Source organism: Pseudophryne corroboree, chromosome 4 (genome assembly GCF_028390025.1).
Source record: "Pseudophryne corroboree isolate aPseCor3 chromosome 4, aPseCor3.hap2, whole genome shotgun sequence".
Lineage (NCBI taxonomy): Eukaryota > Metazoa > Chordata > Amphibia > Anura > Myobatrachidae > Pseudophryne > Pseudophryne corroboree.
In genome coordinates, this window is record NC_086447.1 from 202,606,056 (window position 1) to 202,626,233 (window position 20,178).

A 20,178-nucleotide genomic window follows, 5' to 3' on the forward strand; every position below is an offset into this window, starting at 1 on the left:
AATATTGCTGGCGTTGTCCGATGCCACAAATCCACAGGAGAGTCCAATTGGGGTAAGCCATTCCGCGATGATCTTCCTCAGTTGCCGTAAGAGGTTTTCAGCTGTGTGCGTATTCTGGAAAGCGGTGATACAAAGCGTAGCCTGCCTAGGAAAGAGTTGGCGTTTGCGAGATGCTGCTACTGGTGCCGCCACTGCTGTTCTTGCGGCGGGAGTCCATACATCTACCCAGTGGGCTGTCACAGTCATATAGTCCTGACCCTGCCCTGCTCCACTTGTCCACATGTCCGTGGTTAAGTGGACATTGGGTACAGCTGCATTTTTTAGGACACTGGTGACTCTTTTTCTGAGGTCTGTGTACATTTTCGGTATCGCCTGCCTAGAGAAATGGAACCTAGATGGTATTTGGTACCGGGGACACAGTACCTCCAACAAGTCTCTAGTTGGCTCTGCAGTAATGATGGATACCGGAACCACGTTTCTCACCACCCAGGATGCCAAGGCCTCAGTTATCCGCTTGGCAGTAGGATGACTGCTGTGATATTTCATCTTCCTCGCAAAGGACTGTTGGACAGTCAATTGCTTGGTGGAAGTAGTAAAAGTGGTCTTACGACTTCCCCTCTGGGATGACCATCGACTCCCAGCAGCAACAACAGCAGCGCCAGCAGCAGTAGGCGTTACACGCAAGGATGCATCGGAGGAATCCCAGGCAGGAGAGGAATCGTCAGAATTGCCAGTGACATGGCCTGCAGGACTATTGGCATTCCTGGGGAAGGAGGAAATTGACACTGAGGGAGTTGGTGGGGTGGTTTGCGTGAGCTTGGTTACAAGAGGAAGGGATTTACTGGTCAGTGGACTGCTTCCGCTGTCACCCAAAGTTTTTGAACTTGTCACTGACTTATTATGAATGCGCTGCAGGTGACGTATAAGGGAGGATGTTCCGAGGTGGTTAACGTCCTTACCCCTACTTATTACAGCTTGACAAAGGGAACACACGGCTTGACACCTGTTGTCTGCATTTCTGTTGAAATAGTTCCACACCGAAGAGCTGATTTTTTTGGTATTTTCACCAGGCATGTCAACGGCCATATTCCTCCCACGGACAACAGGTGTCTCCCCGGGTGCCTGACTTAAACAAACCAACTCACCATCAGAATCCTCCTGGTCAATTTCCTCCCCAGCGCCAGCAACACCCATATCCTCCTCATCCTGGTGTACTTCAACACTGACATCTTCAATCTGACTATCAGGAACTGGACTGCGGGTGCTCCTTCCAGCACTTGCAGGGGGCGTGCAAATGGTGGAAGGCGCATGCTCTTCACGTCCAGTGTTGGGAAGGTCAGGCATCGCAACCGACACAATTGGACTCTCCTTGTGGATTTGGGATTTCGAAGAACGCACAGTTCTTTGCGGTGCTACTGCTTTTGCCAGCTTGAGTCTTTTCATTTTTCTAGCGAGAGGCTGAGTACCTCCATCCTCATGTGAAGCTGAACCACTAGCCATGAACATAGGCCAGGGCCTCAGCCGTTCCTTGCCACTCCGTGTGGTAAATGGCATATTGGCAAGTTTACGCTTCTCCTCCGACAATTTTATTTTAGGTTTTGGAGTCCTTTTTTTACTGATATTTGGTGTTTTGGATTTGACATGCTCTGTACTATGACATTGGGCATCGGCCTTGGCAGATGACGTTGCTGGCATTTCATCGTCTCGGCCATGACTAGTGGCAGCAGCTTCAGCACGAGGTGGAAGTGGATCTTGATCTTTCCCTAATTTTGGAACCTCAACATTTTTGTTCTCCATATTTTAATAGGCACAACTAAAAGGCACCTCAGGTAAACAATGGAGATGGATGGATACTAGTATACAATTATGGACGGACTGCCGAGTGCCGACACAGAGGTAGCTACAGCCGTGGACTACCGTACTGTGTCTGCTGCTAATATAGACTGGTTGATAAAGAGATGTAGTATGTATGTATAAAGAAGAAAGAAAAAAAAACCACGGGTAGGTGGTATACAATTATGGAAGGACTGCCGAGTGCCGACACAGAGGTAGCTACAGCCGTGGACTACCGTACTGTACTGTGTCTGCTGCAAATATAGACTGGTTGATAAAGAGATGTAGTATGTATGTATAAAGAAGAAAGAAAAAAAAACCACGGGTAGGTGGTATACAATTATGGACGGACTGCCGAGTGCCGACACAGAGGTAGCTACAGCCGTGGACTACCGTACTGTACTGTGTCTGCTGCTAATATAGACTGGTTGATAAAGAGATGTAGTATGTATGTATAAAGAAGAAAGAAAAAAAAACCACGGGTAGGTGGTATACAATTATGGACGGACTGCCGAGTGCCGACACAGAGGTAGCTACAGCCGTGGACTACCGTACTGTACTGTGTCTGCTGCTAATATAGACTGGTTGATAAAGAGATGTAGTATGTATGTATAAAGAAGAAAGAAAAAAAAACCACGGGTAGGTGGTATACAATTATGGACGGACTGCCGAGTGCCGACACAGAGGTAGCTACAGCCGTGGACTACCGTACTGTACTGTGTCTGCTGCTAATATAGACTGGATGATAATGAGATGTAGTATGTATAAAGAAGAAAGAAAAAAAAACCATGGGTAGGTGGTATACAATTATGGATGGACTGCCGAGTGCCGACACAGAGGTAGCTACAGCCGTGGACTACCGTACTGTACTGTGTCTGCTGCTAATATAGACTGGTTGATAATGAGATGTAGTATGTATGTATAAAGAAGAAAGAAAAAAAAAACACGGGTAGGTGGTATACAATTATGGACGGACTGCCGAGTGCCGACACAGAGGTAGCTACAGCCGTGGACTACCGTACTGTACTGTGTCTGCTGCTAATATAGACTGGTTGATAATGAGATGTAGTATGTATGTATAAAGAAGAAAGAAAAAAAAACCTCGGGTAGGTGGTATACAATTATGGACGGACTGCCGAGTGCCGACACAGAGGTAGCTACAGCCGTGGACTACCGTACTGTACTGTGTCTGCTGCTAATATAGACTGGTTGATAATGAGATGTAGTATGTATGTATAAAGAAGAAAGAAAAAAAAACCACGGGTAGGTGGTATACAATTATGGACGGACTGCCGAGTGCCGACACAGAGGTAGCTACAGCCGTGGACTACCGTACTGTACTGTGTCTGCTGCTAATATAGACTGGATGATAATGAGATGTAGTATGTATAAAGAAGAAAGAAAAAAAACCACGGGTAGGTGGTATACAATTATGGATGGACTGCCGAGTGCCGACACAGAGGTAGCTACAGCCGTGAACTACCGTACTGTGTCTGCTGCGACTGGATGATAAATAATGATATAAAAAAAATATATATATCACTACTGCAGCCGGACAGGTATATATTATATAATGACGGACCTGCTGGACACTGTCTGTCAGCAGAATGAGTTTTTTATAGAATAAAAAAAAAACACCACACAAGTCACACGACGAGTGTTTAACTTTTTCAGGCAATCACAATATAGTATACTACTAACTATACTGGTGGTCAGTGTGGTCAGGTCACTGGTCAGTCACACTGGCAGTGGCACTCCTGCAGCAAAAGTGTGCACTGTTTAATTTTAATAATATGTACTCCTGGCTCCTGCTATAACCTATAACTGGCACTGCTCCCCAGTCTCCCCCACAATTATAAGCTGTGTGAGCACAGTCAGATATATACATAGATGATGCAGCACACTGGGCTGAGCAGTGCACACAGATATGGTATGTGACTGAGTCACTGTGTATCGTTTTTTTCAGGCAGAGAACGGGTTATATTAAATAAAACTGCACTGTCTGGTGGTCACTGTGGTCAGTCACTAGTAAACTCTGCACTCTCTACAGTACTCCTAAGCTCCAGTAAATCAAGTGTCTCTGTCTCAAATCAATCTCACTCTCTCTCTTCTAATCTAAATGGAGAGGACGCCAGCCACGTCCTCTCCCTATCAATCTCAATGCACGTGTGAAAATGGCGGCGACGCGCGGCTCCTTATATAGAATCCGAGTCTCGCGATAGAATCCGAGCCTCGCGAGAATCCGACAGCGTCATGATGACGTTCGGGCGCGCTCGGGTTAACCGAGCAAGGCGGGAAGATCCGAGTCGCTCGGACCCGTGAGAAAAAACATGAAGTTCGGGCGGGTTCGGATTCAGAGGAACCGAACCCGCTCATCTCTACTGTACAGTATATATTTTTGCATTGTGGGAGGTAACCGGAGTACCCGGGGGAAACCCACGCAAGTATGGGAAGAATATACAAAATCTACACAATTAGAACCATGGTGGGAATGGAACCCACGGCTATTCTGCTGTTTGACTGGAATTGGAGGAGGCGGCGACGGAGCCGAACATGCAGCTGTGTGTGGAAGTGACAGGCTCGGGGGATGCGGTGGGGGGATTGCCTGGGACACATAATCTGTGGGCGCATCCTCCAGGGGCAGTTGATAAAAAAAAAAGTAAGTTTAGTGGAAGCGTGCCGCCCTCCAGTGGCAGGCGCCCATAGGCAGCTGCCTAAAGCTGCCTAATGGTGGCGCCGGCCCTGCAAGTAACGTAGAGGAGATGGGTACTCCCTGTAAATAATAGGCAGGACAACTTTGGACACAAGCTGCATATATTTTGACATCTGTGTAGCAACCACTTTGACCAGGTGAGCTGCTAGGCCTTCTAGATGCTCACAATAGTTAACTGTATCCTTTACGTAGTCTTGTGTTTTCATTAGAGATGAGCGGGTTCGGTTCGTCAAGATACAAACCCCCCCGAACTTCACCTATTTTACACGGTTCCGAGGCAGCCTCGGATCTTCCCGCCTTGCTCAGTTAACCCGAGCCCGATCGTCATCATCCCGCTGTCGGATTCTCGCGAGATTCGTATTCTATATAAGGAGCCGCGCGTCGCCGCCATTTTCACTCATGCATTGGAGATGATAGCGAGAGGACGTGGCTGCGTTCTCTCAGTTTCTGTGTTCAGTTTGATGCAAATATCTGTGCTTAGTGTGCTGCAAATATCTGTGCTCAGTGTGCTGCAAATATCTGTGCTCAGTGTGCTGCAAATATCTACATTCTCTGCCTGAAAAACGCTCCATATCTGTGCTGCATTGTAGTATATAGTAGGAGGACAGTGCAGAATTTTGCTGACCACCAGTATATATATAGCAGTACGGTACAGTAGTCCATTGCTCTACCTCTGTGTCATCAAGTATACTATCCATCCATACCTGTGCTGCATTGTAGTTGTGCGCAGTATATAGTAGGAGGACAGTGCAGAATTTTGCTGACCACCAGTATATATATAGCAGTACGGTACAGTAGTCCATTGCTCTACCTCTGTGTCGTCAAGTATACTATCCATATCTGTGCTGCATTGTAGTTGTGCGCAGTATTATAGTAGGAGGACAGTGCAGAATTTTGCTGACCAACAGTATATATATAGCAGTACGGTACAGTAGTCCATTGTTCTACCTCTGTGTCGTCAAGTATACTATCCATCCATACCTGTGCTGCATTGTAGTTGTGCGCAGTATATAGTAGGAGGACAGTGCAGAATTTTGCTGACCACCAGTATATATATAGCAGTACGGTACAGTAGTCCATTGCTCTACCTCTGTGTCGTCAAGTATACTATCCATCCATACCTGTGCTGCATTGTAGTTGTGCGCAGTATATAGTAGGAGGACAGTGCAGAATTTTTCTGACCACCAGTATATATATAGCAGTACGGTACAGTAGTCCATTGCTCTACCTCTGTGTCATCAAGTATACTATCCATCCATACCTGTGCTGCATTTTAGTTGTGCGCAGTATATAGTAGGACAGTGCAGAATTTTGCTGACCACCAGTATATATATAGCAGTACGGTACAGTAGTCCATTGCTCAACCTCTGTGTCGTCAAGTATACTATCCATATCTGTGCTGCATTGTAGTTGTGCGCAGTATTATAGTAGGAGAACAGTGCAGAATTTTGCTGACCACCAGTATATATATAGCAGTACGGTACAGTAGTCCATTGCTCTACCTCTGTGTCGTCAAGTATACTATCCATATCTGTGCTGCATTGTAGTTGTGCGCAGTATTATAGTAGGAGGACAGTGCAGAATTTTGCTGACCACCAGTATATATATAGCAGTACGGTACAGTAGGCCATTGCTATTGATATATTACTGGCATATAATTCCACACATTAAAAGATGGAGAACAAAAATGTGGAGGGTAAAATAGGGAAAGATCAAGATCCACTTCCACCTCGTGCTGAAGCTGCTACCACTAGTCATGGCCGATGCCCAATGTCATAGTAGAGAGCATGTAAAATCCAAAAAACAAAAGTTCAGTAAAATGACCCAAAAATCGAAATTAAAAGCGTCTGAGGAGAAGCGTAAACTTGCCAATATGCCATTTACGACACGGAGTGGCAAGGAACGGCTGAGGCCCTGGCCTATGTTCATGGCTAGTGGTTCAGCTTCACATGAGGATGGAAGCACTCATCCTTCCGCTAGAAAAATGAAAAGACTTAAGCTGGCAAAAGCACAGCAAAGAACTGTGCGTTCTTCTAAATCACAAATCCCCAAGGAGAGTCCAATTGTGTCGGTTGCGATGCCTGACCTTCCCAACACTGGACGGGGAGAGGTGGCACCTTCCACCATTTGCACGCCCCCTGCAAGTGCTGGAAGGAGCACCCAAAGTCCAGTTCCTGATATTGAAATTGAAGATGTCACCGTTGAAGTACATCAGGATGAGGATATGGGTGTTGCTGGCGCTGAGGAGGAAATTGACAAGGGGGAATCTGATGGTGAGGTGGTTTGTTTAAGTCAGGCACCCGGGGAGACACCTGTTGTCCGTGGGATGAATATGGCCATTGACATGCCTGGTCAAATTACAAAAAAAATCACCTCTTCGGTGTGGAATTATTTTAACAGAAATGCGGACAACAGGTGTCAAGTCGTGTGTTGTGTTAAAGTGTGCATGTCCTGTTTATACAACATAAGGGTGGGTGGGAGGGCCCAAGGACAATTCCATCTTGCACCTCTTTTTTATTTTATTTATCTTTGCATCATGTGATGTTTGGGGCCAATTTTTTTAAGTGCCATCCTGTCTGACACTGCAGTGCCACTCCTAGATGGGCCAGGTGTTTGTGCCGGCCACTTGGGTCGCTTAGCTTAGCCATCCAGCGACCTTGGTGCACCTCTTTTTTTCTTTGCATCATGTGCTGTTTGGGGACTATTTTTTTAAGTGCCATCCTGTCTGACACTGCAGTGCCACTCCTAGATGGGCCAAGTGTTTGTGTCGGCCACTTGGGTCGCTTAGCTTAGCCATCCAGCAACCTTGGTGCACCTCTTTTTTTCTTTGCATCATGTGCTGTTTGGGGACTATTTTTTTAAGTGCCATCCTGTCTGACACTGCAGTGCCACTCCTAGATGGGCCAGGTGTTTGTGTCGGCCACTTGGGTCGCTTAGCTTAGCCATCCAGCGACCTTGGTGCACCTCTTTTTTTCTTTGCATCATGTGCTGTTTGGGGACTATTTTTTACCGGCCATCCTGTCTGACACTGCAGTGCCACTCCTAGATGGGCCAGGTGTTTGTGTCGGCCACTTGGGTCGCTTAGCTTAGCCATCCAGCGACCTTGGTGCACCTCTTTTTTTCTTTGCATCATGTGCTGTTTGGGGACTATTTTTTTAAGTGCCATCCTGTCTGACACTGCAGTGCCACTCCTAGATGGGCCAGGTGTTTGTGTCGGCCACTTGGGTTGCTTAGCTTAGCCATCCAGCGACCTTGGTGCGCCTCTTTTTTCTTTGCATCATGTGCTGTTTGGGGACTATTTTTTTAAGTGCCATCCTGTCTGACACTGCAGTGCCACTCCTAGATGGGCCAGGTGTTTGTGTCGGCCACTTGGGTCGCTTAGCTTAGCCATCCAGCAACCTTGGTGCACCTCTTTTTTTCTTTGCATCATGTGCTGTTTGGGGACAATTTTTTTAAGTGCCATCCTGTCTGACACTGCAGTGCCACTCCTAGATGGGCCAGGTGTTTGTGTCGGCCACTTGGGTCGCTTAGCTTAGCCATCCAGCGACCTTGGTGCACCTCTTTTTTTCTTTGCATCATGTGCTGTTTGGGGACTATTTTTTTAAGTGCCATCCTGTCTGACACTGCAGTGTCACTCCTAGATGGGCCAGGTGTTTGTGTCGGCCACTTGGGTCGCTTAGCTTAGCCATCCAGCGACCTCGGTGCAAATTTTAGGACTAAAAATAATATTGTGAGGTGTGAGGTGTTCAGAATAGACTGGAAACGAGTGGAAATTATGGTTATTGGGGTTAATAATACTATGGGATCAAAATTACCCCCAAAGTCTATGATTAAAGCTGCTTTGTAAAAAACACCCGAATCCAAAATACACCCGAATCCGACAAAAAAATTTCAGGGAGGTTTTGCCAAAACGCGTCCGAATCCAAAACACGGCCGCGGAACCGAATCCAAAACCAAAACACCAAACCCGAAAAATTTCCGGTGCACATCAGTAGTTTTCATCTAGCTTAATGTTATCAGGTTTGGTTTCCTGTAAGGACATTTCAAAATGTTATTACACCTTCTGTGGCAGAATATAGTAAGGACAGTTTGGCTACATTTTGGTGCCAAAACTACAGTTTAGTGACTCAGTTGTGACCATGTGGCAGAGGTAATCTACTAAAAAGCCAGAGCCATATGATCTGAAGCCGTACGAGTAAGTTGTTAACCAGGGTGCCCTGCTGTGGTGCAGTATGTGTGTGTAACAATTCGTCTGAATGTGCAGAACGGAAAATTTGTTCTGTGGGGTCATTACCCTGAAAGCATGAATCGTACATTGGGATCCAATTTTTTCAAGGAGTGTTTTGGCCAATAGCTGTGGGCATGAAGGAAATGTATCTCCAGCTATTCCTTCCTTAGTAAATAGTACTGCTATAAGATATGCACATTTTTCGTCAGTTAAAATGTGACTTTTGTCCTGTACAATATTGTTGTGTTTTGATATGACGGTGTCTTTTTTTTCTATACCAGATGACCAGTGCTTGGTGTCATGCGGATTAGAAATGAGTTTATGCTGTTTATAAATGACAAACCACTTGTGTCTCACTGTATCTCCCAGTTGATTAGACAGCTGGAAATCCATTATTTATCATACATCAATGGCCATCTCTCACAGGCAGCGTCTGGACATGATGCGTGAGATGTATGACCGAGCAGCTGAGCTTCCCTCTGGACTGATGGAAGACTGTGATAATGTGGTGACCGGAGGAGATCCGTTCTATGACCGATTCCCTTGGTTCCGTCTGGTGGGCAGGTAAGTTGCCATTTCACACCATTATGGGCCTATTGCTTCAGCTGTTTAGGTTGAAGAGCTGATCAATTAGTGCAATTCTGAGTGAGTGAGTGATTGATTGATTGATTGATTTAATGAATAAATAAATAAATGAATAAATGCAAAGTGTTTCAAAACGATGTGAATAGTAGTTTTCCTGTCCAAGCGCATACCAATTTCATAAGTACTTACAGTTTTATTAAGAGTTGCGTGTCTAGAACTTTTACTCCTTGATGTAAATATCTGTAATCATTAACTAAAATCATTTCCCAGCAACATTATTTCATAGTAATATAAATGGTAGATTATTTACTCCCCGCCCCCCCCCCCCCCCAAAGCCCTCTTAACTCTTCTTGTCCAGTCTTCCTTGTATCACAACTTTTCTCTTTCCATTGGTTTGTAATTTTTCATCCATAATTCTGTTTACTTTGTATACCCTGCCATCTCTCTTATGTCACAGTATAAGCCTCTTTCCTGCGCTCCTCTGGGTTTTCCAGCCCCGGTGTGGATTAACCAGTTCTGTCTTGTACTAACAGACCCCTCCCCCTTTCTGATCTCAGCTCTCCCTTATTCACCACATGCATGAGCGACAGCATGGCCGAAATAACCCCCTCCCCCACCCTCTCAAGCCCTGGCTCCGAGGGCACAGAGCCGGCCTCCCAGCTTGAAGAGGAGGAGGGTTTGGAGTATGAGGAGGAAGAGGAAGACGGATCCCAGGAGCATCCCTACTGTGCTGTCAGATCCGACCCGTTTCATGACCGCTCCCCCCTATTCAGTGTAGTGGGAAGGTTCGTCAGGTCTGCCCAGAGCATGCTGGGAAGCAACCAGCTCTTTCATCTTGATATTCTTCACTTTCGCTGCACTGGTGCTGTGCACTGTAGGTGTCAGAATTCCTTGATTACCTACAATAATCCTGGCAATTCTTACTCAGAAATATGACATCATAAGACACTTTATTACCATATGACTTGGACTTGTAGCCATGCTTTATTTTTTCTGCAACTCTCTAGTAGACTTATGCAGTAGTAATATATATATATATATATATATATATATATATATATATATATATAGTCCAAGCAGCAGTCCGGCACTCCTCTTCCACAACGGGTATCTGCTTCGGTGCCCTCCTGATGAGTATGCAGCCCCATATGGTTTGTGGTGTACACATTTACGTTATCGTAGCAATTACCTTGCTCCCAGTATACAGCATATACAGTGGTCTGTTTATCAAGGCCCTGCAGTAAGAATCATTATTTATCGCTGCGTAAAAGAGGTGCCAGGATAGACCAATTTCTGTTCAACATCAGGCAGGCCCTAGGTGCAGCTCCCAATAGTTTTCTGACTACCCCTTATTAAATGACCGACCCAATGCTGAACTTCACTAATTCAGAGTCGCAAATAAAGAGTCAGCAATTGCTCAGGGCACACTTATGCTCAATGCTAATGCCCAGTAACACCCACTTAGAGGCAAGTGGAAATCCGACTGAGATGGGCATGACTCTGCATACTCTGTACTTGCTCTAAGTTAGAAGATCTGTATTCAGACAGAATTTTTTGTACCTCTGAATCAGTAGAATAGACAGGAACCCCTGCGTGGAGCTACCTGGGTCTAGTTTGTCTAGCGCAGCTATTTGTGGAGGTTGTCAATCTCACAATAATGTAAGTGCCCAATTTGGTGGCAACTTTCTCAATAAACATGTACAATGGACCGAATTGATACAAAAAGCTACACATTTAATTATACAGTAGGTAACTAGAATCACAATGAAACTGTTCATAGAATGCATGTGAAACCAATGAGTCCAGGAAAGTCCGTTCTGTGTACAGTAATCTGTTAGTACAGCTGCAGTCATGAGATCTTGTTATTCTAGAATATAACCAGTATTCACCATATTGGCCTGAAGTAGCAGAGTTAATGGTGAAGGTCTGCGAAATGTGTTTCCTGTTTATCTGCCATAGCCCGGAGATAAATGTAACAGCGCAGCATGGCTATATAAGGTGTATTTATTCTAGCAAATAGTAATATTTGTCTTTACTAAGGGACCACTGCTGAAATAGTCCAGGAGGAGTTTGGACAACTCTCACCTTAGTCAGCAGGAACCATATACAATGCAGGTCCCCTTGTTTACTATATTTGTCATAGAAACCCAAACGCATGGTTATAGGACCAGTTTGGTTTCAGTCACATTTGAATTGGGGTATTCCTGCGTTTTTATAATATATAAATACTATAGCAAGATCTAAACACAGTATAAAAAGAAACAGCAAAAGTAATGTGCACAGAGCATAGATTACTGCCCTTGTATGTAGGCTGCTTTATGCTTGGGACTGTACACTGAGGTGCCAAAAGTCATTGGATAGCAGTATGTAAAGGTAGGTGGTGCCACCATACTGTGACGTCTTGAAAATGCCAAAATCTGCATCAGTTTTTTTAATCTGACGTCTCGTGAGTCAGTTTGAACACCAGCTACTGTAGGCTGCTCATGGCAAGGCAACATGAATCATTGGAGTTCGAGCGGAGCATTATATTGGGTGTTCGACGGGTGGGACATTCCATTCCCGAAGTTTGTGGACATTCACCATTCCTCAATCTATGGTGTCACATGTGTACTGGGAAGGCATTGCCACCCACTTGGACAACACAGTGGCCAACCACAGGTGCTTAATGATCGTGACCAGCAGCGTCTGGCCAGAATTGTCCGTGGTTACAGACAAGCGACACTGGCTCAAATCACATTCACTGCAGCAGGTGGCAGACGCATATCCAGCTGGTCACTGCAGTGTTCTTTAGCTTCCTTGGGATATGGGAGCAAAAGACCCACCAGAATGCTACTGTTAACACATATGACACCGGACACAATGCCTCACCTGGGCTTGTGGTGGTTCCATGATAGTGTGTTGTGTGTTCACGTTGGTTTGGGTTCGCCGGTCCGCCTGAAAGTGTCATAAACCACTACGTTGCATTTCCGACCTTTCATGTACTCTCACAATGATGAAATATTTCAGCAGGATTATGCACCGTGTGATTGGCCCCAAGTTGTCTAGAATTGGTTTGAGGAGCATTCTGGAGTGTTTAGATGAATACTGTGGCCATGTTCAACATGAACCCAATTGAGAATTTATGGGATGTGGTAGAGAGGTCCATTTGCACCCAAGATCCCACACCTACAAATATCAGGGAGCTGTGGGAATCCAGATGGCAAGGGTCATGATCTCTCCAGAGGTCTTCTGTTCACTTGTAGAATTGATGCCACGTCGAGTTGCTGCACTTCACCAGGCTAGAGGGGGTCCAACTCCTACACAATACTAGACACCTATCACGTGACTTTTGGCACTTTTGTGTATGTTCTGTCGACAAAGCCTGAGCTTGTGTGTTATGGAGAATCATTTTTCTATTCTTTTGATAGGCAGCATGAAACTGAGTAACTGACTAGCACAATTAAACTGATATACAAATTACATGTTGGAAAACTGTTTAAAAACCTTCCTGTCATACAGAGCCAAATTGTTTTATCGTTTGGGTCTCATCACAAGTCAGAATAGATTACAGTAATACAGGTTCCAGCAAGAATCATAAGATGACTTTGAAAGCAAATACAACCCTATATGTGTCTTGAAATAAAGTTCTCAAGAAGGGCCACCTATTAGAAAAGGTATAATAATATGTATGTTTTAAGATCATAGATACTATGATTATGCAGTAGGTTTATGTCATGATAGATGTATTGAGGCCAAAACATCCTGTTAAAACATTAAGTGCCTGGATGTGTATTCTAGTAGTGGGGTCTGGAATCCTGAGATTATTTAACTTTCTACAAACTCATCCAAAACCATAGCTGCATTGTTAGGTAGGATTTATGAGGATTCTGTTTTCTTCACTAGTATGGAAAGAGCTGGCTACTTCTCGTATTTCTCTGTGTTTTTTTTTTTGCCTTGTTCTATTTTTGTTTGATTTGTTTCAGGTTTTGGCCGGCACACCCATGCACCTTTTTAGCTCTGCTGCTGGCCTTTCCCCCCACACAGAACACCAGGGTCAAGCTGGCCCTCCTCACTGCCTCCAGCCCTCCCTCACCTTCACAGTTTTTCCTGCATTCATCACTGTCCTCCATGTCCCTCCATCCCAATTCCCTCATTTCATGCTGTGCCTGACCCACTCACTCCTTGGCTATTTGGGGCTGCCCACCCCACATATGTTTTCTTTGGCTTGGAAGCTCTTGTAGTGGTGTGAGCTGTACCCCTCCAACCAAGTAATTGCTGTGTGTCTTGATGACTACTCTTCTGTTTTTCCTCTCCCCCTTTCATCCCCTCCTCCTCTTCCTTCACCAATGTTTCTCTCATTCTCTGAAATCTTACTTGTAACTTCAAATTCCTCACACTATTCCTCGTTCTGTTACACTTCTCTTATTAAATCCCCTTTCCTTCTTCTATATCCTTCTGTTATCATCTTTTCATTTGTCTACTTCCACTACTTTCTTCTTCCTCTATTCCTTTCTTTCCCCCTGTAACCTCTCTATCCCAACCACTCTGCAGGGCCTTCGTCTACCTGAGTAACTTGTTGTACTCTGTGCCTCTGGTTCACCGAGTAGCGATTGTCAGTGAGAAGGGAGAGGTGAAAGGATTCCTTCGAGTTGCTGTTCAGGCCATTTCTGGTAAGACTGTGTGTATATCTGTCTGTCTATCTATCTATCTATCTATCTATCTATCTATCTATCTATCATCTATCTATCTCTATCAAATTTACAAACTAATATTTCTAGTACTGGCTTTTGAGCTCTTGCTCATCTACAGCAGTGTTTCCCAAATCCAGTTTTCAGGATCCACCAGGATCCGCAGGTGGTATAATAATTTCACATGTGCTACTGACGAGATCTGTAAAACATGCACTGTTAGGAGTCCCTGAGGACTGGAGTTCGGAAACAATAATCTACACCTGGTAACTTCTTAAAGTATGCTAACTGCAAAAAACTAAGAAAACATCAGACAAAGGTTAGATTAGATGAGGTTATACATGTGTGCATAAGAAGATGTGACCACAAAAAGATTGATTATAAAACATAATTAAGCAAATAAACAAAATACATTAATCCACTGCACTCCCCACTCCCAGGTTTGGGGTGTAAATCCACTGCACTCACCACTCCCAGGTTTGGGGTGTAAATCCACTGCACTCACCACTCCCAGGTTTGGGGTGTAAATCCACTGCACTCACCACTCCCAGGTTTGGGGTGTAAATCCACTGCACTCACCACTCCCAGGTTTGGGGTGTAAATCCACTGCTGACACAGGTTAGATTAGATGAGTTTACACAGGTGTGCATGAGAAGATGTTATGAAAAAAAAAAAAGATTAATTTTAAAAAGAATTAAGCAAAAAACAAAATACATTAATCCACTGCACTCACCACTCTCGGGTTTGGGGTGCAAAATAGTATGTGACCATTTTATATATGTTTCAAATCTAAACTCTTATAAACTAATATGTTAGATAAATGTTGAGGTATGGATAACTAATAATCCAATTTTATGTAGCCTACAAATGTTGTACTCTACATCCTATATAATAAAAGGCTAATGCTACTTCTGACCTCTATGGGTGGAATTCTAGATGTTGCCCAATGGAGCAATTAAAGTGTTGCTCCTTCCGGACACCCACAGCCGCTGACATTACTGTTAAGTTGTTCCGTCATTTTGACGGGCTAATAACTAGTTCATAATATTTACAAAGTTGATGAGTCGTGCTTATAATTTTGGACATGAAATGATCATATACTTTCCTCTACCTTATGTAAGATATGATATTAGGGCCATAAGAAGTGGCGTCCCCTGATGTGACGATAAGTGTTAGATTATTATTTGACACCTGGAGTTCCCTATATTGGACAATTTGTGATGTGCATGTGCCTATTTCCAGCAATCTCCTATGCATGTACAGCATTCTGTCTGTGAATGTAGCTGCCTTGGCTAAGTCATAATATTAAATTGGTGTCTGTCTGCAGCGGACGAGGAGGCGCCTGACTATGGCTCTGGGGTTAGGCAATCTGGAACAGCCAAAATCTCCTTTGATGACCAACATTTTCAAAAGGTAAGAGAGATCCGCTATTATAATATTAACATTTGCAAGATCATAGTGCTAGTGTTCTGAAAAGACTCATTAGATTGTAGGCTCCAAAGGTGCACAAATCCACCACTCACTGTCCTGCAATGTCACTGTGCGCCTTTCTGGGCAAATGCATCCATTTTTTACATGGATCTGCACAGGCTTCTAATGGCATCTATGAGGGGTATAAAATCTAGTATCTTATGGTGGGAAGAGCTAGGGAAATTGTAGCATTTTTAGATAAATGCAATCTTGTAGCAAGAATGTATTCCAGATTGCAGCCATGTACAAAAATGAGATATTCTTCTGTGGGATGGTGTGGAGAAGGCACAACATACAGGGTGGAATGCATCTTACCTGAAAACGCAGCCAAACCTCAGAAAATTGCGTTTTCAGACATTTGGCTGCTTACCGCATATGCACCAAGCTCCGGAATGCGATACATTATGGAGCTTGGATGCGGTGGGTTACCCTATAGAAGCCTGTGGGCTTCTTTTTGTCTGTCCCCCTGAGAGGGATTCAGTCAGATCCCTCCCAGCACCTCTGTGGCGCATGCATCACTCGACACATGCACAGACGGACTCCCGGGTCCTAGATTCTGAAAAGTCTACACACCACAAAGGACAGCTCTTACTGGGAGAGCTGTCCTTTGCTGAAATATTCATGCATACGGCATTAGTAAATGCAGATGAGCATGCAATGTTTCACATTCTCAATGACCGCCCACAGTAGGGGCATTCCTTAATTAGCCCGAGGCTGCAATATCTCCTTCTCCCCACAAAGAACTGCTTTTCCTACACTTATCAATTGCTATAAAGTATGTGGCCAGTATTTTAAATAATGCTTCTTAACCCTTCACCAGAACTTGGGCCGCCTTTTCTCATACGTCCTAGAGGATGCTGGGGACACTTCAAGAACCATGGGGTATAGACGGGATCCGCAGGAGACATGGGCACTTTAAGACTTTGAATGGGTGTTAACTGGCTTCTCCCTCTATGCCCCTCCTCCAGACTCCAGTTAGATTCTGTGCCCAGGCAGACTGGATGCACACTGAGGAGCTCTACTGAGTTTCTCTGAAAAGACTTTATGTTAGGTTTTTTATTTTCAGGGAGGACTACTGGCAATAGTCTACCTGCATCGTGGGACTTAGGAGAGAGGAGTCAGACCTACTTCTGATGAGTTTAAAGGCTCTGCTTCTTGGCTACAGGACACCATTAGCTCCTGAGGGTTTGGAACACTAGGTATGCCTAGGGGTTCACTCCCAGAGACCACCGTCACCCCCCTTACAGAGCCAGAAGTCAGAAGACAGGTGAGTAGAAGAAGATCTGAAGACTTCAGTGACGGGTTTTGAGGTACCGCACAGCGATCGCACTGCGCGCCATGCTCCCACTCACACAGCGGCACTGCAGGGTGCAGGGCAAGGGGGGGGGGGGCGCCCTGGGCAGCATAAAAACCTCCTTTTCAGCTGGCAGAAGTGGAATAGAGTGCATAGGCACTAAGTCCGAACCCCCTCCAGAATTATTTATTTAAAATATAGCGGGGCTGAAGCGTGCCATTAATGGGGCGGGGCTTAGCCCTCACAGCTCTCATCAGCGCCATTTTCTCTCACAGAAGCTGCAGAGACGCTGGTCCTTTCCTCCTGCCACTGTACAAGTAACAGGGTGCAAAACGGGGGGGGGGGGGGGGGGGTACAGTAATTTGGTGCAGTTATAAGTTATCATATAAGCGCTACAGGTCTGGGGCTTAATATTACGTTTTCAGAACCGGGATTGAGCGCTGGGTTGTGAGCTGGCAAACTCCCTCTGTGTTTCTCTGACAGGCTTTACTGTGGGTCTGTCCCCTATTTGCCCTGTGTGTCTGTGGGTGTCGGTACACGTGTGTCGGCATGTCTGAGGCTGAGTGCTCTTCCCAGGAGGAGACTGTGTTAGGGGCAGAAACGGCCGTGGGAGTGACCCTGTCGGCACCACCGACCCCTGATTGGGTAAATGTGTTGAATGCCATAAATGCTAATGTGGCTCTTATTAATAAGAGACTGGATAAATCTGACTCCCAGAACCAAGCATGGAAGAAGTCTGTGGAGGATGTGTTATCACAGGTCCATACCCCCTCGGGGTCACATAAACGTTCGTTTGCTCAGTTGGCGGACAAAGATACTGACACGGACACTGACTCCAGAGTCGACTATAATGAGACCAGATTAGACCCAAAATTGGCTAAGAACATTAAGTACATGATTGTGGCAATAAAAGAAGTGTTACATATCACTGAGGACGCTGCTGTTCCTGATACTAGGGTCTGTATGTATAAGGGAAAGAAACCTGAGGTAACGTTTCTGCCCTCTCATGAACTGAATACGTTTTTTGAAAGAATGTGGGAAAATCCTGATAAAAAGTTTCAGATTCCCAAAAGGTGACGTATCCGTTTCCCTCTGGGGATAGGGATAAATGGGAGTCATCCCCCATTGTGGACAAGGCCCTGTCAAGGTTATCAAAATAGGTGGCGTTACCGTCTCCGGACACAGCAGCCCTTAAGGAGTCTGCAGATCGTAGACAGGAAAATACGTTAAAATCCATTTACGTCACCACAGGTACTCTGCTCAGACCAACCATTGCACCTGCATGGGTGAGTAGTGCTATCGAAAAGTGGGCAGATAACTTGTCATCTGATATAGATACCCTAGATAGGGATAGTATCCTTTTAACACTGGGTTATATCAGGGATGCCGCGAGAGATATTGGTATTTTGGGATCAAAAGCCAATGCTATGGCTATTCAGCTAGGAGGGCATTGTGGATTCATCAATGGAATGCTGATGCTGACTCAAAGAAAACTATGGAGTCTCTCCCATATAAAGGTAGCGTCTTGTTTGGCGACGGTCTCGCTGATTTGGTATCTACGGCTACCGCGGGTAAATCTTCATGTTCCTCCACAACAAAAGAAAACTCACCAGTTTCAGATGCAGTCCTTTCGGCCAAATAAATACAAAAAGGGCCGAAGTTATTCCTTCCTTGCTAATAGAGGAAGAGGTAAAGGTAAAAGATCTCCTGCCGTGGCAGGGTCCCAGGAGCAGAAGTTCTCCCCGCCTTCTGCCAAATCCACACCATGACGCTGGGGCTCCTCTGCGGGAGTCCGCACCGGTGGGGGCACATCTCCAACTCTTCAGTCAGTTCTGGGTTCGTTCGGGTCTGGACCCTTGGGTGTTAGAAGTGTCCCAAGGGTACAAACTAGAGTTTCAAGACGTTCCCCCTCAGCGATTTTTCAAATCGGCCTTACCAGCTTCTCCTCCGGACAGGAAGGTGGTATGCGTTGCAATACAAAAGCTGTGTCAAAATCAAGTGATTATCAGGGTGCCCCTGTCACAACAGGGAGAGGGCTTTTATTTGAGCCTGTTCATGGTCCCGAAGCCGGACGGCTCGGTCAGACCAATTCTGAACCTAAAATCCCTCAATTTCTATCTAAAAAAGTTCAAATTCAAGATGTAGTCTCTCCGAGCAGTGGGTATCCGGACTCCAGGTCGACAACAAAAAGGTCGACACACCTTAGGTCGATGCCAATTGGTCGACACATCTTAGGTCGACATGGGCAAAAGGTCGACATGGGCAAAAGGTTGACAGGAACAAGGTCGACATGGGAAAAGGTCGACATTAGTTTTTCACAATTTTTTTCTTTTTGGAACCTTTTCATACTTAACGATCCACGTGGACTACGATTGGAACGGTAATCTATGCCGAGCGAAGCGAAGGCACCATGGCCGAAGCATGGCGAGCAAAGCGAGCCATGCGTGGGGACGCGGTGCACTAATTGGGGCTCCCCGTCACTCTACGAAGAAAATGACACCAAAAAAAACATAAAAAACTCACGTCGACCTTTTTCCATGTCGACCTTGTTCCTGTTGACCTTTTGTCCATGTCGACCGTTTGTTCATGTCGACCTAAGGTGTGTCGACCAATTGGCGTCGACCTAAGGTGTGTCGACCTTTTTGTTGTCGACCTGGAGTCCCAGACCCGCAGTGATCTCCAGTCTGGAAGAAGGGGATTTTATGGTGTCGGTAGACATAAAGGATGCCTAATTACACATCCCCATATATCCTCCGCATCAGGCTTACCTGAGGTTTGCTTTTCAGGATTGTCATTACCAATTTCAGACGTTGCCGTTTGGTCTATCCACGGCTCCGAGGGTTTTCACCAAAGTGATGGCGGAAATTATGGTTCTCCTGCGCAAGCAAGGAGTCACAATTATCCCAGTACTTGGACGATCTCCTGATAAAGGCGAGATCCAGGAACTGATTGCTGCAGAGCATTACGACTTCCTTGTCAGTTCTACAAGAACGCGGTTGGCTCCTATACTTGCCAAAGTCACAGTTGAGTCCGACAAAACGACTGTCGTTTTTGGGAATGACTCTGGACACGGAATTACAGAGAGTTTTCCTTCCAGAAGAGAAGGCTCTGGAAATTCAGAGTCTCGTCAAACAAATTCTGAAATTAGCGAGAGTGTCAATCCATCAATGCACTTGGTTGCTGGGGAAGATGGTTGTGGCCTACGAGGCCATTCCATTTGGCAGGTTCCATGCCAGAGTGTATCAGTGGGATCTGTTGGACAAGTGGTCCGGATCCCATCTGCACATGCACCGGAAAATAATCCTGTCCTCCAAGCCCAGAATCTCGCTCCTGTGGTGGATGTACAGCTCTCACCTCCAAGAGGGACGCAGGTTCTGGATCCAGGATT

At 45.4% G+C, this 20,178-nt stretch overlaps 1 protein-coding gene across 13 annotated transcripts in view; it reads left to right on the plus strand.

Moving 5' to 3' along the window:
• The window catches only part of KIF1A (kinesin family member 1A), a 297,735-nt gene that overhangs the window by 171,624 nt on the left and 105,933 nt on the right, over positions 1-20,178 (plus strand). For 12 of the 13 annotated variants that reach the window (XM_063915782.1, XM_063915783.1, XM_063915784.1 and 9 more), the window contains exons 25-27: positions 9,201-9,338; positions 13,890-14,008; positions 15,354-15,439. In XM_063915782.1, coding sequence (XP_063771852.1) covers positions 9,201-9,338; positions 13,890-14,008; positions 15,354-15,439 — 343 coding nt within the window. Of the gene's footprint in view, positions 1-9,200; positions 9,339-9,916; positions 10,145-13,889; positions 14,009-15,353; positions 15,440-20,178 lie in introns of all 13 variants that reach the window. The other variant, XM_063915795.1, reaches the window with a different exon arrangement.